The 19,580-nt window shown below is 50.0% G+C and overlaps 8 protein-coding genes and 1 non-coding gene across 9 annotated transcripts; 6 read left to right on the forward strand and 3 right to left on the reverse strand.

Annotated features, from left to right (window-relative positions):
- Positions 1-2,889: 2,889 nt before the first annotated feature.
- HO133_008944 (uncharacterized protein) lies at positions 2,890-3,780 on the forward strand (the record flags this gene model as incomplete). Its single annotated transcript, XM_037299807.1, has 3 exons — positions 2,890-3,378; positions 3,455-3,567; positions 3,624-3,780. The coding sequence occupies 3 exons, from the start codon at positions 2,890-2,892 to the stop codon at positions 3,778-3,780; spliced, it is 759 nt and encodes a 252-aa protein (XP_037154633.1).
- A 1,000-nt stretch (positions 3,781-4,780) lies between these two features.
- On the reverse strand, positions 4,781-4,875 carry HO133_008945. The gene has a single exon. It is a non-coding gene; the product is annotated as a tRNA-His (tRNA).
- A 264-nt stretch (positions 4,876-5,139) lies between these two features.
- Positions 5,140-6,559, forward strand: HO133_008946 (uncharacterized protein; the record flags this gene model as incomplete). The annotated part of the gene is made up of 4 exons (XM_037299808.1): positions 5,140-5,280; positions 5,331-5,682; positions 5,800-6,347; positions 6,395-6,559. 4 exons carry the CDS (start codon positions 5,140-5,142, stop codon positions 6,557-6,559), a joined length of 1,206 nt encoding a protein of 401 aa, XP_037154634.1.
- A 1,021-nt stretch (positions 6,560-7,580) lies between these two features.
- Positions 7,581-8,637, forward strand: HO133_008947 (uncharacterized protein; the record flags this gene model as incomplete). The annotated part of the gene is given in 3 exon segments (XM_037299809.1): positions 7,581-8,074; positions 8,135-8,406; positions 8,420-8,637. The coding sequence occupies 3 exon segments, from the start codon at positions 7,581-7,583 to the stop codon at positions 8,635-8,637; spliced, it is 984 nt and encodes a 327-aa protein (XP_037154635.1).
- A 590-nt stretch (positions 8,638-9,227) lies between these two features.
- HO133_008948 (uncharacterized protein) lies at positions 9,228-9,842 on the forward strand (the record flags this gene model as incomplete). Its single annotated transcript, XM_037299810.1, has 2 exons — positions 9,228-9,257; positions 9,540-9,842. The coding sequence occupies 2 exons, from the start codon at positions 9,228-9,230 to the stop codon at positions 9,840-9,842; spliced, it is 333 nt and encodes a 110-aa protein (XP_037154636.1).
- Positions 9,843-9,913: 71 nt separating this feature from the next.
- HO133_008949 (uncharacterized protein) lies at positions 9,914-10,363 on the forward strand (the record flags this gene model as incomplete). Its single annotated transcript, XM_037299811.1, has 2 exons — positions 9,914-10,181; positions 10,302-10,363. The coding sequence occupies 2 exons, from the start codon at positions 9,914-9,916 to the stop codon at positions 10,361-10,363; spliced, it is 330 nt and encodes a 109-aa protein (XP_037154637.1).
- An 811-nt stretch (positions 10,364-11,174) lies between these two features.
- HO133_008950 (uncharacterized protein) lies at positions 11,175-12,740 on the reverse strand (the record flags this gene model as incomplete). The annotated part of the gene is made up of 2 exons (XM_037299812.1): positions 11,175-12,576; positions 12,709-12,740. 2 exons carry the CDS (start codon positions 12,738-12,740, stop codon positions 11,175-11,177), a joined length of 1,434 nt encoding a protein of 477 aa, XP_037154638.1.
- Positions 12,741-13,843: 1,103 nt separating this feature from the next.
- On the reverse strand, positions 13,844-14,832 carry HO133_008951 (uncharacterized protein; the record flags this gene model as incomplete). Its single annotated transcript, XM_037299813.1, has 2 exons — positions 13,844-14,550; positions 14,775-14,832. The coding sequence occupies 2 exons, from the start codon at positions 14,830-14,832 to the stop codon at positions 13,844-13,846; spliced, it is 765 nt and encodes a 254-aa protein (XP_037154639.1).
- Positions 14,833-18,304: 3,472 nt separating this feature from the next.
- On the forward strand, positions 18,305-19,404 carry HO133_008952 (uncharacterized protein; the record flags this gene model as incomplete). The annotated part of the gene is made up of 2 exons (XM_037299814.1): positions 18,305-19,109; positions 19,160-19,404. The coding sequence occupies 2 exons, from the start codon at positions 18,305-18,307 to the stop codon at positions 19,402-19,404; spliced, it is 1,050 nt and encodes a 349-aa protein (XP_037154640.1).
- Between the last annotated feature and the right edge of the window lie 176 nt (positions 19,405-19,580).

Here is a 19,580-nt window from a genome sequence, read left to right on the forward strand (position 1 = left end):
GAAAGTTGCGCCCTATGGAGCCCCAAACGGATAGATTACTCCCACTTGCGCCGTCCCAATTTTTGAATGTCTGCATCGACTTTCTTATATGAGATTCTATCGCTTTGGACAAGCAGCATGAACTGACCTGACCTCCAATTTTTATGTCTCTCCTTTCCTCGACATCTTTCATCAAAACCGCGAAACTCGATAATTCTCCTTTTCCAGCGAAGTCCTCGTCAACGACATCACTTAATCAGTATGTCACATAGTCAATAACCCTAGGAGCCGGATCTCTTTGATCATCTCTCGCAGAAGATGCCACCATTCACCTCAGCGTGAACTACACTCTCTCTTTCAAAGCCGACGGCCCCTGTGGCAGTCACTCTTTTGTCTGTGTTGAGGGACCTCTTCGCTCCTGCCCCATGACGGCCACAGTCTGCATCCTTGTATTGATGGACGTGCCTAGTGCTTTCCTTATCTGCAAGAATCCGCCAGGAGCCTAATACCTTGTTTGTTCGTGCATTGCTTTGTTGATAAATAGCAATCCAAAAAGATCGTAGTCCCGATAGATCGTTCTACTTTCTATCGTTCATCTCACACTACAAATAACATAGACGGCGAATGTGTTAACATCTTCGAGCGCTAAGCCTGGCCAAGACACTAGCGCACCGCCGGGAAAAGAACACTTCTATCTTCAAACATCATTCCACCATTGTCAACTCAGTCACAGCCGACTGCTCCTCAGCTTCAGATATCGCCTACAATGTATGAATGCTGTGGCCGTTCATTCGAAGCCAAGAGTCTTCGGCAACACCTCGACAATAGCTACGCGCATGCAAACGAGATTGAATGCCGCTGGTGCTTCGCTCGATGGCCCACGCATGACGGCAAGCTTCGCTTGAAGCATGAGCAAAAAAAACACTGGTATCAATGTGAAGACTGCACCTGGATATTCAGCACCAGAAACGGGCTCCAAGAACACATTGACGAAGAGCATCCCCCCAACTACTGCTACGGTTGCCAGCGATCATTTCAGAGTCCGCACAACCTGAACCAGGTATTTCTTCCAGTCCACAGAAAATTTCTTCGTCTGACAAGATTGCCACCAGCACCTCAAGTCATCGGTACATGTCGGAAAGAATGTCAAATGTCCCTGGTGTACAAACAAGTTCACCAACCTGACCGGCGTCTGTCTGCATCTAGAGTCCGGGAACTGCACATCCGGCATCACACGCGAGAAGATCAATCAATATTGCCGCGAGGTTGACCCAAGCCACATCTTCACCAAGAAACAGATTGGATGGTATGATGCAGGTGCCGCAACTACCAATATCGCAAGCCAAGCTTCGTGGGACGGGTCATTCTACCGGTGCTACTTCTGCACCAAATGATTCAACAAGCTATCGAGCTTAGACCAACATCTCGCCAGTCCCGTACACGAGCGACCTATCTATCATTGCCCGCGGTGCAAGAGGGAGTACACTGCGCTTAGCGGATTGGTCAACCATTTGGAGAGTGAGAGCTGTGGCGCGTTTCGGTTCGGGAGCAACCCGGCTGGTCTGGGGTTTGTGAGGCAACTGAAAATCACTCAGTGAGTCTGTCCTGCCAGGTGGCAATCGGCTGGATGATGGGGGGTACTGCGAGAGCGAAGAGGACAGGACCAGTCATAGGAGGGTCAGAGACGGCAGCCGTCAGTAGAACTGCACCTAGTATGCCACATGTGTATCTTGCCCACTGTCTTAATGGACGCATCCCGCGTCCAGAGGACATCGCTGAGCTTAGGCGTATTAGATCATACTGAATCTCCCCGATCCCTCCGTTAACACCGTCGACAATCTGACATTGCTGGTAACGACTTTCCCCAACTAGTTGACTGCCATCTCAGTGCGGAACTTAGCAACTGACATTTTATCCCTGCGTCCGCTTTCATTCGCACCGGAGGCATGTTCTTAACCCTTATTCGAAAGCAGATACTTGTAGACAACCTCTTTGCTCCGGGGATTTCGTTATTTGGCTCACAGTATGTGTTGTCACATTGCTTTCCTTTTTCTCTTTCATTTTTCTTATGTCTGAGAGTTTGAGAGCTAGATCTGACAAGTGATCCCATGTAAAAGCGGACCATTGTCGACTCAAGTTTCCGAACTTGACATATTGGAATAGCAGAACAACACGCTGTCGATGTAGCGCCTGTCAAGCAGGAGGATAGATCACTCTCGCGCCATCCATTTCTGGAGCACCCGCAACGATATTTCAACCTTCATATCCGATTTTTTTGGAACAGCGGAACAACATGCTGCCGACCCTTTTCTGCTTACGCCAGTCGATCGCTGCCCAAGAGAATTGTGATGCATCAACTATGCATCGTAAAAGCTTTGTTGGTGCGATTCCCACCTTTTTCGAGCTCCTCGGTCGCACAGTCTCGAATTATTGTGCAACTTCTACCAGAGAATGAGTAATGGTACAGTCCGGACACTTCTATATTGTTGGCTTTGGTTCCGTCGTCTTTATCGCGCTGCTACTATTGCTCGCACCGCAAGTTTGACCGGGTAAACCACGACCCGATACCATAAAACCAGTCCGCTGGCCCGGACACCAGGGTTCAAGCGAGCATAAAGATCCAGGCTGCAAGGTTTGGAAGGATACTGATTGGTCACAATTCGCATATGTCCAATATGTCACGAACCTGCCTTATCTTTGCAACTCGGTCATGCTCTTTGAGAGCCTGCACCGTCTGGGTTGCAAGCCCGACCGTTTGATGATGTACCCGTCAGGTTTCTTCTCCCCTGAGAATGACAGTATCGAAGCACGGCTCCTGAGGAAGGCGTGAGATGAGTACAGGGTCAATTTGAAACCTATAGAAGTCCAGTGGAGGATAATCCATGATCGTAAGCCACCACAAGGGCAAGAATGGCAGAGATACTAAGGGCGGAAGCAGCAACATGGCCTGAGAGCTACACAAGACTCCTCGCTTTCAACCAGTCGGAATATCAGCGAGTCCTTCACCTTGACTCCGACTCGACAGTCCTTCAATCAATGGACAAGCCCTGCCTTTTGGAGCCGGCATGCGTAGAAATGCCCCCAGCCTATTGGCTTGGCTTCGAAGGCCGTGTTCTTAGCTCCCAGCTACTCCTTTTGGAGCCCTCGGAATACGAGTTTGATCGCGTCATGAGCGCCACAGAGAATGCTGGAGCCAATGACTATGACATGGACATCTTGAATGCACTGTACCAAGTCTCTGCGATGATCCTACCCCACAGACGTTACGATCTCTTGACCGGCGGGTTCAGAGGAGTTGACCACCAGAAGTATCTAGAGGACTCTCAGCAGCAGTGGGATCCCTACGCAATAATGACAGAGGCTAAATACATGCACTTCTCCGACAGGCCTTTGCCGAAGGTCTGCACGAATTCTGCCTTCTCAGACATTTAATCACTCACTGTCGTGTAGCCTTCGCTAGCCAAAACTGAGGCAGTCGATCAGAAGAAACCGCCTTGCAGTCCGATATCAGCCACCAACCAAAAAAGGAGCTGTCGCGATCAAGAAATATGGGTCGGAGCCTATACGGAATTTCGGCGAAGGAGAAAAGTAAGCCTTTGGAAGGGTGGGAGCCTGGTTGAGAAACCTGCTGACGGTCAATCCAGGAGATCTGTGACCTTGATATATAAGCTTGATGTTAAAATACGATTTGAGTGTCAAGAGGAGGAGATGGCTATGAAGAATACGTACTTCTGGCTCATTTCGAATTTATCCCATCCAAAAGGTCACAAGGAAGACCCAGCCGCTCGAATCGATCAATGACGTTCCGAGCTCCCATGTTCCGAGTAGATCGCTATCGATAGGCTTCATCGTGCATCTCTCTTTTTCTGCCATCTTGTACGGCACTCAAGTGGCTACAGCAACCTCCAACACTCTCGTTTGTAACAGGAACTATTTCCTCCGAGCTGTCGTAGCCACGCCATCCGCTACGAAATCAACATCCCGGTAGCCTCGGAACGCCCATGGCATCCCTACTCGGAGGAAACAGTTCACCTATCCTTCCTCGCGCTATGCCACTGCAACGACTGCCGGCGCGCCACGGGCGCTCTCGTCCTAGCTGGCGCATGTATGCCCACTCAATCCGTCCGCATCTCGCTCCTACCACGCTCGTCTCCCCACCCACCACTCGAGAAGACTCGCATCGAGCTGCCAAATGATGAGGCAGAGAGGAACTGGGTGCACGCTGCTGTAGCGTTCAAACCAAGCAGTGTTTTCGAGCCGCCGACCGATTGTGTCCTTGAGTACTACAAGCCCTCCGGGGGGGTTACGAAGACTTTTTGTGCGCGCTGTGGCACCAATGTGACGTTTTCGAGACATCCGATGCCGGAAGGCTGGCCGGAGATGTTGGATATATTGATGGGGACGATTGGTCGAGAAGATTTGGAGAGAGAGGGATTAAGGCCAGAAAGACACTTTTGGTGGGATAAAGGGATTGGTTGGATCAAGGAACTGTTTATTAAGGGGGATGGAAGAATGGCGAAGCATCCGTTGGCGAGGTTGACGGATGTTTCGTGGTCGCCCGTAGATGGAGAGCGTGAGAGCGTCTCAGTAAATCATTTGTGAACATTATCCGACAGGCAAACGGCCCCACGGCCACAATATTGCTTACTCTTTCGCGTCCTACCCATCTTGATCTACCTAATCCATACATACAGTGCCCAGGTCGACCAAATATGTATATGTAGTCAGCTCTCAATAAGGAGAAAACAAAAAAAAGTAACCCTCATAACTGGACTTGAACCAACTTTTGAAGTCTCCGATTTGGCGGTGCCCGGAATCGAACCGGGATCGGAACGGGTTTGTCGTGCGCAAATAAATTGACCACAACGTTACGTGCTACCATTACACCACACCACCGACGACACACAAACATTTTTCATTATTTGACATTATATCAAAGACGCGGGTGGTTTTATTGATTGGGAATTCGTCAGGTTTTCATGCTGCATAAAGCTAATGGCACGCATTTGTTCTTTGCACAAGGAGCTGCACGCCAAGACATTATCACGTGCTTTGGCGCTCGGACATGCCGTCACGCGTCTTTGCCGACATCTCGATCTTTCCTGTCTAATACTTGTATCACTGCATCTTCCATCACTTCGAAGAGCATCGTGAATCATCATGACACGTTCGAAACGGACTCTAGCAGAGACAGACGCCAATGCTGAGGTTGCACCTGCATCGAAGAGAACTTCCACTGGAAAGGCGAGGTCAAAGGAAAACGACGCGATTCAGCCGACAGCAGATGAGAATGAACCTGCTGCAAGTGATCTCACACACGTCTGCTGAATCTAGCTGACACCTTACGCTAGGTCTCCTCCACTGCAAAATCTCCTGCCTCGAAGCAACAGACGCCCTCGAAAAATAAAGAAGCCAAGGTTCCTGGAGACGCGGATGGAAAGACTTGGATGTGTCTATGTCATGTCAGAGGCAAGAGGTGTGGGTGGGACAAGAGTTGCATGTGTGGCCGATACGCAGATGCCAACCCTGCAGAGACATGGATCGTCACAAAGAAAGGATTCGAATTGCACAAGGACTGGGGACTGGAGCAATACCAACGGGACCAAGACAATTTCAGGATGCATATCTTCAGTGATTGGAGTGGCTACGGAACCTGCGAAGTGATGGAGAACATGGTCCGTACTATAGGTATCTACTACAACGGTGACACAATCATTGACGTCGATAGTTCCTGGCTTTCAACAAGGAGGTGAAGAAGAAAACCAAGGACATCTGGGCCATTTGGTCAATCATAGAAGGAATGGCGCTGTTCTTGAATAGACCAGCAGGTCTTGAACAGTGGTATGGTGAGTGATTCGGCCGTGAAACTCGATCGCACATACTCAGCACATGCTTCAAGAATCGATGACTCGGAGGGAAATGCAAAACGCGTGATGCTCTTCGGTACCGCACTTCTGACGACCATCGACATCCTCATCAAGAATAGCCTCTTCAAATCCGAAAACTCGGATATCCGAAACATCGCCTTGATACTCGGTCACTTCCTGAACTTCGTGCATGATATGAAAGAGATGTGCGTGGCAAATGAGGACGGATGGAAAGCAACAGTGCTGGAGCGAGCTGACGAGCATGAGATCAAACCTTATATGATCAGCATCAACCACATCATTAGCGAAATTAGAGAAGGTAAAGATGATGCCACGTCCGATGAAGACGGGACGCCGAGGCCAGAAATTGGCACACGTCGCGAAGGTCTTGAGAATGCAGCGAAAAGCTATGAGAGTAAGCCATGGGTTGGAGTCATTACGTTGGAGAGCCTCAAAGCCGGCGTGGAGAGATCATGGACGCACTGGGATTGGGCTACCGAAGTATGGCCTTCCCTTTTTCACAACATTTCCGCTGACCCTGCCGATAGCTCCGTGCATACTCCAAAGCCCAAGCTGTCAAAGTCGGGCCAATCGGACCCAACTACGGAAAGAGGATCGGTGGCAAATTCTATGATCTGACTATAAAAGGCAGCCAACGTCGGATGAAGCAATACAGAATTGGCCCGGAGGAGAGCGACGAAGACAGGGAGTAAAGTCATGTTCCCCAGCAGCTTTCTTATGTCCCATGTAAGGCTATGTCGCATGTAAGGCTCTGTCGCCTTTTGGGAAACCGGTGTCTAGGCCCAGAATCCATCGGTTCACTCGTTCATGGGCAGATTACCTCTGGAAAAAGATACGAGAATCTGCCGCTGCCGCGTCTAAAATTGTGGTACCCATAGCGGTTCTAACAGCCATCGGATCCGTTGTCTAGTGTTGGAATTCTGATGATAATCTCACACTTTCGTATTTCGGCTATTTGCTGCTGCTGATGATACACTCTCATGTTCGGGATGTAATCTAGCCCCTGATTTCACCTACTTTCTACTGGATCACCTCCTGCAGGACGTGGAAATATGGGGCTGATTTCAAAGCATATTTGGGTACCTAAACTGGTCCATGCCCACCTGCATGTGTTTCTCTGTGTTCTTTATATATCTACTGTCTTTGCCCCTATATAGCTGTTCAATCATTCACAGCCATAGCCGTAGCCATACGCTCCAGACACCCTTACCTTAATATTTCCCTTATGCCTAGCTCGAGTAGCTAAACAACGCCTGAGCAAGGTCCATTTACAAAGGTTACCATGTCTTTAGGCTTGATACTATATCTCAAGCCATTAGCACCTTTGATTGACGAAAAGCCTGCCGATTTTCTGCGATTGCCCCAGGTATTGCGAGATCAAGTGTACACCTACCTGCTGTCAACAAAGTATACAACAAACATGAGTATCAGCAGCGGCGCTCTGTAAGGAATATCGTGATCCCCAATTCTCCCCTTCAGCTGTGGCTGGTTACCTTCAGGTTCCTCTGAGATGCGCCTGTACATAACATCTCCACACCTCCATCCTCTACACCAATCGGCAAATCCACAATCAAGCCAGTCAGACTTTCTACATGAACAACCTTTTCATTCACATCAGCTGTGACAAAGACCTAATTTCGAAGTTGGACCTCGGTAATTGGAGGTCAGTTCTCGCACAAGGCGCAAAAGCACAGAAAAAGCCAAGGTCATGCCATGAGGACTGAATTACTGTCTGAATGCGGACTGCTCAGCGACCGTCGAAAACCTCGCTTCGTTATCACCTGCGATGAGCTTCCTGCGTTCTGCAGAAGTCTGCGGTTTCTGGATAAAGGCATCCCAGGAAGTTTGGCCTCAATACAGCTCAGGCTCATCATAGGTGATGAGTTTGGTACTGATGGGGCAAAGGTCGGAGAAGATGAAGCTACAGAGAGTCCCGGACTTACTGCTGCTGCTATTGAAAGAAGCTACGCTAGCATGAATAACACGATCGCCACTACGAGTTCTCGAGTGCGCAGGCTACTTGAGCCATTCCGTCGGCTGCACAGCATGAATAATCTGCAGATCATAGGATCGATTCCCGAAAAATACAAAGCCGAAGTGATTGCCGACATCAGCAAACCTCTGCCAAAGAACCAAGAGCCCTGTGACCATGTGCTCACCTGCTTTAAGGAAGCTATCAGCAAAAATGACTGCGGAGACTTTGCCACGTCCGTCCCGGAACTCTGAAACACGCTCAACGAGCTGGATGATGCTATAAGCCTGTACAGAGGAGATGTTGAAACGGAGATCATGGCGGGGCCGTACGCCAGATGCACCATCTGGAACGCATACGAGCATATCGAAGTTACCGCCTGGACGAAGATAGCTTGGGCCTGGCTGAAAACAGGCGACGTTCACACCGCTGACCGATGGCTATCGCGGATAGTCCAGAAGTTCGTTTACAGGCAACGAGACAATGGAAATATGCCTGCAGGAGAGCACGATATTGCCATGGTCTTCCACTTGGCATACCAAATCCTGGAAGAGCGGGACCGTATGGGTGGTCATGACAGGGTCTGTCGGTGTCACCATCTTCAGGACACCGTTAGGACGTTTAAAAAGATGGCTGCGGCACGAGCCGGAGAATAGCTTGCTCACGCAGGGATTGGAGAAGAGAGAGCTGGATTTGGCAAAGGAACAGGATATACACGATTCGATGAATATGGCCGATCGCCTGGATCCCGAGTCAGACATTGAGATTCTCAAATGGGTGTGGAACCAAAGAGAGTAGTGATATCATTGTGATTTGGGTCGGTGTTTTGGAAAAGCAAGTTCTCCTGTAGAGGAGGACTTGCATCCCCACTCCCAAGAATCCAAACTCGATATGACCCGCGGCTCTGTTCCTCAAAGTCAAAAGGCATGGGCAACCCTTGATCAAGATCAGCTACTGGAACCGCGGTCACTCGGCACAACGCACGACGACGAGGTCGTAGCAACCCAAGGACAGATCGCAGTAAGGGCCACAAACCCGAAGACTGGCAAACAAATCCACACAAACAAGCCTTTAAGACCAACTCTTGACAACAATTCTCAGCAGACATCTTCAATTAGCCATATATCCTGAAGAACCGCAGATTCTTCTTGTCACTTAATGTGCTTCATCCCTTCGGCCGGCAATCTGGCAGGCGTACCAAGCCCACTCTCAGTAGAAATGTACCCGCAGGCCAAAGTCTCAAAACTGTCAGCCGAAGGGATGTATCCTAGCGTTGCCAAGGTTTTGGATCCCAATCCTACTTCAACCTTCCAACCTTCCAACCTGTACCACGTCTCTTGCAACCTGATTCCCAATACCCTCAACGCCTCTTAGTTGACGATTGCAACATGGATGAATGGGAGGAGTACTGGGCTGCGGTCTGTGCAGATGATATTACCCGACGCTCAAAACAACCTGCTACCCTGCCTCTGGTCCCGATGTCAATCCCGTTCCTGATTACGCCGCGGGAGCTTTGGGACACTATATATCGGCACCTATTCTCAGTAAAGCACACGAAAGGTTGTCATCAAAGAGCCTGATGTAGTACTTAACTCATTGTGCTTGATGTCTTGAGAATTGACTGACTCAGCCATTAGGACTCTCCGCAGGAGGATCATAGATACAAATCCCACCCTTCGATCCTCCGTACCAATAGACAGATAGAGCGTGAGGCTAGTCAGGTCTTATTCAACGGGAATCGTTTGGTCCGCACCAATTCCTGTGGACCAATTTTATCAGCCAATGCGTTCGAGAAGCTAGGGGAAGGTCATGCCTTACCCGTTCTGGCAGCAAATGACAGCGCAAAGAGATTCAAACGACATGTGATGGAGATTGTCTTGCTGTGGGAATACGAGGACTGCGGCTATAGGTTTATCGATGACGCATACGTCGCTGACCCTGAGTCACCATACTTCGAAAACGGCTTCGTTGTTGCCGGCGATGATCTGCCGAGATTCTGCTGAGCCTTGTGGACGCAGTATCTGTCTCGTGACACATGGTCTTCGATCCAACGCTATCAGGACTAATCATCGCAATGGAGATCAGTCATGACATGGACGCAAGCACTACTAAAGGAGAGGTATACACCGAAAACCAAGGCGATATCGAGGCCGAGGCAAAGAACAAAGAAGAGACTATTACCAACAACAAACCAATTACCAAAGACGAAGCAGACACAAAGGGAGAGTCACCGAAAGCGAACATCAGCCAAAATGAAGCCACCGAAGACGACGCACCAGCGGACGACAACGATGCCAGCGACAGACAACATACTGATACCAAGCCTATGAGTCCGCGCCCAAGTCGGTTACTGGAGCCCTTCCGCAGACTGCACAGCCTGGGGGCTGTACACATTGTGTGAAAGTCAGCTATTGCGGGAATAAACCGGTGAAGACCGGGTTCAGGCAATAACGACTGTACAGAGCATGGTCGAATGGTTCAAAACCATCTAGACGAGGCCAGCCCAGTATCAACAGAATACTGAAGCAGAATCGCACGCATAAATTGCCATCTGAGTCTCCCTTGCCCCAGAAATCGGCCCGTGCAGCAGAGTCGGCCGTGAGGCAAACGTCCCCGCAACCGCATTTTTCTTTTTCCTCGGCTCCGGATTCCAACCGACCTTGGCAGATATTCGACTAGCCGATACTGGCATACAAACCCACTGGCAAGTAATGACGTCCTCTGGATTCCTCGGAAGCGGCGGCGTCGAGCGTGGGAATGCAGCGGGAGCGTTATTCATGCCGCTGGCTTGTACCGAACGAAAACACCAAACAGGACGTAGCCATGTCATCTAGCACTGACTCGAGTATCCCAGCTTGAGGGTTGTCAGTATCTTAGAGATAAGTTCTTGTAATCAAGGAAGGTATCATAGGTCAACCGGAATCCTAGCGTACAGTATATGGGGCAATGCGCCTATTCTATACGTACATGGTACGCGAAGTAAAACATCGCCGCGAGGAATTTACCGAGGCGCAAATTGAGGTTTACCAACCAGGTTCAAGAACGCCGCACCACACGAGTTCTTCTCATACAGAATTTTGAGCATCTGTATCTTCGAGCACGAATTCCTCTTCATTCATCCCCCCTAGCTGCAGAAACCCTCGCGCTCTTTGACGCGCGACCACTGCTCATCTCCGACACCTCCCAGCGGAGGCCGTTACGGATGTCTTGAAGCCGATGGCATCCTCAGGATCCGGCCCAGAAGCTCCCCACATAGACAACCTCCCGAGGCAGGCCCGAAGGCAGAATCCTATTGCCAAGCGTAAAGCCTGTATCAGTACTAATATATCGTATCATCAGGCCCTCTCCGCCTTCCCATTCCAAAACAACTCAACCAGCGTATCCAATTCATCCCCCAATCCCTTGTGAAGATAATACTGCCTCACGCCCCCATCAACCAACTGGGCATCCAAAAACATATACTGAATCTTCTCCTCCTCAAGCTTCAGCGGCTCCCTTATCGTTCCAATCGAATGAACGTAACCAGGGTTGAACGTATCCGGTACCGGTCTGGGTCCCAGCCACGTATGCTCTGGTTTCTGCAGCTCCTCATTGGTAATTCCTTTCGCGTATGTAGCGATAGAGTAGCCATTACTGAGGACTGTATCCTCGCCAAAATGCCATCGCTGCAGGAAACATTCCCCGCAGACATCGGCGACGAGATGCATGACGTCGAGCGGGACCCAATTCTCCCGGCGCTGGTCATCCCACCAATCCGCCTTCCAGTGATGCAGAGAAAGCGGCCTCCATCCGCTTTCGTAAACTCCCGAGAGGTCACCGCCCATATCCATTTGGTGAAGGCCAGGGATAGGCGTCAATTTGACATGGCTATGCCACTGGATACACTCGTGAATGCGCATATCCCCCGCGCTGGAACTAGATTGTTCCCTGCAGGCCTGGTACTCGGAATCGATCATCGCAGCCATTGGGAGGGAGAGGAAGAGACCAGCGCCGCCAAAGGCCATGAGGCCGTAGAGAACGACGGACCACCATTCTTCTGATATGCCGCCGACATATTGCTGCAGTCTGGAGTCGTAGTTGCCAAGCGTGTTGATCAGAGAGTGCATTGAAGGGAAAAAGGTGTCATCGTCCACGATCCCAATCCACTGAGTTCCCTTGTCGCGTTTGCTATACAATAGCTTAACTAGAGAAAAATACCGCAGTGGCATATCGTCTTGTTCATCCAGCGGTCCAACGAGCGTAGCCTTGATGCCGAGATCACGCATGTGTGATTGCAGCTTGGACATTTTCTTCTTATCCGGTTTTCGGTCCTCTTCTGAGTTGACAACAATGACGAACAAGTTGGCACCAGTGTGCGCCAGCCAGCGCTCGAGAAATGGTATAGAACCCTCGAGACGGCTGAGGAGTGTGGACATGCCGAACAATACATGCGAGGCATCAACTGACTCCTTTTTGGGAAAGGGAGAGACTTCCAACGACAAAGGCGGCATGCAATGTTCTAATATAGGATCTTTCCCTGGGTCAACGATCTGTAGCTTCGGGAACAGTGGTTCATCGACATTGGTGACAGAAGGACGTTGCGCTCCCAATTGGGGCCTGACTTTGATATCGCGCCGAGCATATTTGATAGGAAATTTGACATTCAGATCTTTTAGACGGCCTAACCTCTGTCGGCATGGGTCTTGTTGTTTGCTTCCTTTAGGGGCAACACTATCTTGTGGTGGTGCGGGACTGGTCCTAAAGTAGAAATGCACAAGAAGAGTGCTGGCAGCCAGGAAGAGAAGCATAAGAGTAACGATACGATTGCGAGACGAAATCATTGTAATGGTCCGCGTGTACTGACCGGGATCGACAGACAGAAATTAGTACGGTTGCGCAATGCGATAAGCCCTGGTGGCCATGGTCGCAGCAATTCACAACGGAAGATTAGCAACGACAGCGCAGAAATACCGTATATATAAACAGAGCACCGAGAGAATGCGATGCGCTCAACCGTCGCAGGTTACAACATATACTGAAGATGAAAGAGGAGACATTTTGACGGATTCGAAGGTGCGCGCGGTCTGCGCCGGTTACATTATTTGCACTTCCCCATCCTTTTAGCGTCGGCTATGTTGTATGAGGGGCATGAGAGTGAGGGCGTTGTAGGTGCAGCGGGATGCAACAATGGCTTGCATGTTTGGCCGGGTCTTGCAGGGGTTATGCTGCAACCGCTCCATTTACTACTGTTGGATTTTCGGTAGAAGTTTTCTTGCCAGTGCTTCTGGAGCGGTTACTAGCATCACCGGTCTCATGGCCACTGCCTCCTCAGTCTTTACAGACATCCCAAGAGTGAAATTACAGTACCCATCTTCTTAGTGATGAGGATAATGATGATAATGATGATAATGATGATGAATGGACGTGTGTTGATGACTCGTTATTTGCTTGGCAACGGCAAATCTAACCACGCTGTTCAACTCGCTTACTCGTATTCACTAGGATTTGCAATCTCCAAGACTTGGTCTTTATAGTTTATCAATTCACAACATTGGTGCATCATAATAAAAGAACTCGAAAAAATGTTAAGAGAATACAAAATGCGATTTTTATAGTTTTAAGAATTGTTAAAATCGAGGTAATACTGATCAATTTATATAATAGTATAATGAACTTCGACGGTTATAACTACTCGTGCGTTCGAGAAGTGAGCTACTTGATAGAGCGAGGACACCAGTAGATCAAGCGACGTCCCACTAAGTAAAAAGATCTATTGGTGTCCTCGCTCTATCAAGTAGCTCACTTCTCGAACGCACGAGTATTATTATATAATTTTATCAATTTAAGCCCGATTATAATAGTTCTTAAAATTCTAATAATCATAATGAAATGGTAAATTATCAGAATTAAATTTTGGAGATTGCAAATCCTAGTAGATTGCAAAGCCCTAGTGAATACGAGTAGATTTACGAGAAAGACTTGCCGAGGCTTCCCCGAAATCAAAGAGAGGACCCTTAATTGTCCTTCACAGGAAAATGAAGGACACCTTGGAGCGCCGATATACGCAATATGTGACTACCAAGCTCCTCATCGAAGGGACGTAACAGTTCCGGGAGTATTCAACCTGCCCCCCCGGCGCTGAACGAATAGTCAGGATGTCAGCGACGTCGTATATTGCCTTCTGGCCGCCACCGCTGATGTGATGTTGTACCAATGGAATGACCACATTAGCCAGTGCTCCGGCGAATTTATGTACCCTTTGAATTTGATCGGTCCTGGAGACACCACCAGCGAATAGCACGACGGCGAAGAGGCCGCCGGCTTTGAGCAGTTCGCCAAAGTGCCAAGATCGTGCATCGCAGTGGTTGATGACCACAAAACTCAGGAAGTGCTGGCCGAGCGGTGTATTTGGTGCAAGATGCTGCTGACTCTTGATATCAGTTTCGGAACCTTGTGTCCTCAATCCACATCCTGCGATCTTGTCCAGCTTTGTGCGCCATCGCAGCTGATCACATATTTGGCCTCCATGACCTCCTTCGTTGCTGGCTCCTCGTGGATAACATTGAGCTTCCTCTTTTGGTTCTGGCCCATCGATTTCTATCGCTCCGTTGCTGGTAGGCTTTGCGACTGGATACGACGATGTCTCTGTTCCTACCTGCACGGTTCTGACCGTGACTGGGTACGCGCTCTGATTCTCAGCTCCGCTAGGTTTGTGGGTAATACTTGGTGGCTCTACATTGCGTTGGACTTCAACGTTTATTACTTGGCAAGTGACTCCAGGAAAATCCCTTCGATGCGGTGTTGTGCTAGCAACACCCCTTGTAAGAAACGAAAGATGCCGGGGATGGTATTCGACTAATCCTTGAAGCCGGCTGGATAAGTCCATCATCGTCAGGGTTCTGTGCAAAGCATCAACGTTTGCATGGAATCTGGCGAGTGGAGTCAAAGTATCATACCCGCATCGACATCTGGCGTGGACCATGCGTCAATTTCTGGATGCAACCAAAGAGCCATCAAGGAAAACGATTGACCTCCACCATGTGACACGATTTTTTCTCAAATGTTGTTCGTGATATTGAAGCTATCAAATATCTCCAGACTCCGAGACTGTATCTCGTCCGCTTGGCCAACACGAACGTGCTCTTCGCGTCTATCGATGAGGAGGGTCTTGGTTCTTACTTCATCGGCAGAACCTGACTCCCCGTCTCCTTGGCGACAGCTGCAGAGGTCTTCTTTCCAAGTACTGTTCCACTTAAGGACCTCTTGCCATCAATTTCAGTCCCCTCAACGATCATGTCCATCCGAGTTTCGTTGATATCCAACCAATACGCAATTACAAGACTCCACCAATCTCCATCTTTCCCCTGTCAGAGAGGCAATCGCTGCGTCATGAGGTTAGCATCCTTGCATCGCTGACAGATTCGTATACCTTGCGCTCGATAGGGTCCAACGCTCGAGCTTACTGGCACGGTCGATGGCATCAGCCAAGTTTCTCCCCAAATACACATATGGAAGCTGGCTCTTGAAGATCTGGGCAGCAGTTGCAACACTGAGGTATGGTGCATACACGAACGCGCTCCATGACAGTGTGAGAGTGGGATGTGGACCCTCAAGCACGACCTATCCAAGCGACTTCAAGTAATTCAATCCTAAATCTTAGAAATTGGCATCTTGAAAGGAAACGTTCTGAATGTCGTTTTTCTTGGCTAGACCTTCGAATATCATCATCGACAGGGACAGTTGCTGCAAGGAGCAATTGGACTTAGTCAACTCCTTGGAAACTCTGGAAATGGTCCAAACCCAAGACACATGCATTTCGTGAAATTGAGCTTGCACTCTTGCTCAAAGAAGAGATCTAGGGATGCAAGTCGGCCGGAATGCCTGCTAGAAACCCCGCCCCAACCTGACCTCCAATCGCGAGCGGGTTTCCCCGGCCCGTGTCCCTTCAAAAGTACAGCACCCAATAATGGTCGATCTCCTAAAAGGCTCTTGCCTCAGCTAGGACCCTGTCCGAAGCACGTCTGACGTCTTCCGAGCTTACTAGATCTTTTTGCTGATCCGACGGAGCAAGATAGAATTGGAAGTGCAGGCGCCGGACGTATGATGCGAAACTTTGATAGGAGTACCTCTTAAAGTCAAGGAAGAGTTGGCGCTTTGGTCGTCCGGCCCTATTGGGAGTGCAGTCACTCGCTTCATCGTCTCCCAAGGAGGTGTACGAATCGTGGTTACCAGTCTCGGGAGCACGCATGATAATTTTTCTCGCAGATCGTGTGTTTTGTAGCTTTTCCAGATAGCAACGTGGCGCAGGGAGCTCGAATCCTTTATCGCCTGGCGACAAATCTCAAGTGTTTCCCGGTCTGCGGTGTTTTCGATGGTGACGGACAGGATATCTAGAGGGAGTCGTGGCCACAGAGTGGGATCCAGAGTGGTGTGCGTACTGGACTGGGTAGAGGTCAATTTGAGGATAATATCAAGTGAGATTATATTGGGCTTAGAAAACACACCTTGTTGTTGTTCCGGCCAATCAAGAGGATGAAGTTTGGTGGGAAAACATAGCAGATGGAGCCAAGGGAGGGAAAAGACGAATGTTACTTAGCTATCTGCTTGCAAAGATCAAGGCTTTTTGCCCATCTAGACGTGATTATAAGATAGAGTAGCAGTTTAGCAAGTGGAGATTTTGTACTGCGAGCAACGCATTTAGATCAAAGCTTGATGAATTGAGAGGTAGTACTTTATAGTGAAGGAAAGTACCCTCACGTGACGTCCTACATGACCGATCGGAACCGTTCCGCCGTGGAGGTTCCCATTCTTCTTTGTCATACGGCCAACCTTTCTCATCAAAAGACTGCACAGCACTTGACAAAACACGCTTCGAGATTCTAGAATTGAGAGATGCCATGACTTGTATTCTGGGAGATACTCTGGAAGCCTATGCTTCTGAACAAATGGGCCGCGCAAGCTCGAGAGCCCTGCGCCGTGGCTCCCCCCTCCATAAGGGCTGAGAGAGTGTTAAGAACTGCAAGTACCTATTGAATGGTGATTGTACCGCATAGAACCCATAATTAGTGTTTCGTTAGCGGTCCTGTTGGGAGCTTTGTTCTCGTGCTTTGTCTTGCTGTTTCACAAAGGGGAAAAACTACCATGCACGTTGCTTTCGTCGGCGCGCAATGCCACGCAAAGGCGTCGGAAAAAAATTGATTTCGAACTCAAGTGGTTATTTCTGGTCAGTCGTCTGGGACATTTTGATCAGTGGCACAGCTGTGAGGGATTGGAGGCCAGGATGCTGTCAGCGATCTGGCTTCTTTTCCACTATAAAGGGGCCCTACGGTCGATGGCGGCTGGGCTAGCTCAAATTGCCTGGACTAGATGCCCTCCGGCGATACCATCTCTTTGGTACCCGGTGGAATTTCCATTGCTGAAGACACCTCACGCACAGCCGTCGCACATCGATACACTGCCTACGCACACGTTGCAACGTTGCTGCATCCGCAATACCCTGATGATTGCGACTCGGGCAAAGAGCAAATTACTGCTCCGAGATGACCATTAGCTCGATGATTACACAGCTTTATGAAATTACGTCCGCTAACCAGATTTGCGGCACCGGTGGTTTCAGTGGGCGCACAAGGTGTGTCGGTGAAGGACGCAGCCCTTCGATCCGTATCGACAAGGACTTCGTGATGGCTCCTCCGATCGGGTCAACATCGAATACTTTGTAGAGTTTGGACGCGAGGGCGTCTTCAAAAATGGAGAGTTTGATGTGGATCATGGCATGGCGTATTCAGTGGGAACACACAGCAGAGCATGATTGGACCCGCAAATACACTGGAGAGCCCCCCTGCGATCTATATTCCACTGCACAGGAATTGGGGGGTGGTGGGAAGAGGACCGATGAAGTCGGAGGACGCGAGGTCCTTGGAGGCAAGGACGTCCACAAAGCTGTGGAGTGCTTCTGTTGTCATCGGACGGCAAGCCATGTGAAATGCTGCGTATGACGATAGCAGGATGGTGATGGTGTGTGGAGGGCGACAGAGTGGGAGAGGAGATGTGCGGAGTGAGTATTTGTGAGTGTAAGTTACCTGCCCATGGAAGAAATTCTGCAGGGCTGAGTCATGTGACGAAGACTCGAAATGGAGTGCGGCTCAAGGTTTGTTCAAGCCAGCAGCAGGTTCAAAACAAACCAACACCTTCTAGCAGCTTCCGATGTGCTCATTTACCTAGGCTCTAGGGTATACCTAAGCTGCTGCCGGCATATTTGACTTCCCGTGCCCAAGGACTGTTTCTCCTTTCGACCATCAAATACTTCTTGAAAACTCTCAAAAAATCTTTCTGCCTACCGACCTCCTTCCCTTTCAGAGAGGGTTGACTACCATCCCCATCCTGCTCTGTTTCCCTATCTTCACATCTCAACTCCGCCGCAGCATTCCATTGTCAACACTTCTTATCTTTCACGGCTCGCCAGCACGCCTTATTGCTTCTCTGCACCATGGACGAACCTGTCCCAACTGTACTTAAGTGCGCGCGATGCGGAGATTCAGCAACACTGGTATGCAAGGGTTGCAAAACAGAAGATCCCACCTCAGTGGGGCTAGTGGCGACGACAAAGTACTGCAGTGCATCCTGCCAGAAAGCTGACTGGCACCACCACAAAGCCTTGTGCAAGGCAACCCAAGCAGTCCGCGAATTCCAGTCCCTCCAACTCCAAAGACCCGAACTCCAAGGATCCGACTTCCGAAGCGACGGAGTCCGAACCCGCGAACTCCAGTCCCGCGAACCCGAACCCAGCGAATCGCATCCCCGCCAAGTCAACGCCGACGAAGTCCACCAAGCCCCTACCCAACCCGACAACCCGGCCCATCCCTGTGCCTCATGCCATTGTCTGACAACAGAAGCATGCAAAGGATGCGAAGCAGCACCCTCCGCAACCGAAGGTCTCGTCGCGAGCACCTACTATTGCAGCCCGACCTGTCAAACCGCCAACCGGTCCTTGCACGAAGCGGCGTGCACGGCCGCCCAAGCTCGGCGAAAGCTGTACGAAGCCGGGGAAGCGCTCCAGAAGGAGTACTACGGGTACTGTCAAACCCTAGTGATGACAATGCTAGAGAACGGCAGCCTCAACCGCAACCACATGATACTGCACGAATCGGACGCTGCGCCACGCACCACCGACGCCATCGCACTCCTGCAAACCATGCCTGCGAACAGTGAAGACGAGCGAGCTTACCTAGCGTGTCTGGTCGGCAGCGGACATACCGGAGAAATGGGCAAGGCCTTGAAGGAGCAACTGAAAGGTAAGTAGCAAAGCCACAACCTTGGGCCATCCCGCTGACGTGTCATTCAGACCTAGCCACCGAAATCCGCCAAGTCACCCTCTCCCTCAAGACGCTGCGGCGCCGCTTCATCCGGCAAGACTGGCAGGCGGCCAAAGACAAGCATCGCGTGCTGCACATCTTCCTGAAGAACGGCGAGGACTACGCCCTGGACATATCGGGCATACAGTTCGGCCTCCGGAGCCCAGTTACGCCGTGGGAGCGGTACGTCGAGGAGCACGTTGGGCAAATCGAGGGGTGGGAAGGTTATGTGTGACGGCATAGCGGTGAGGTGTTGTGCATTAGGATTACATGAACGATCTTTGAGATGTGGTTGAGGGTTCCTTTGGCTCTGGCTGCCTACTTGGTTCGGTTTCTTGAGGGGATAGTGGCGAGAATAGACAGCGTCATGCGTGCATAGCATGACGATGACTGGAATAACAGTGCGAAATT

This window comes from Letharia lupina (assembly GCF_014066315.1).
Source record: "Letharia lupina isolate WasteWater1 chromosome Unknown contig_6, whole genome shotgun sequence".
NCBI classification, from domain to species: domain Eukaryota; kingdom Fungi; phylum Ascomycota; class Lecanoromycetes; order Lecanorales; family Parmeliaceae; genus Letharia; species Letharia lupina.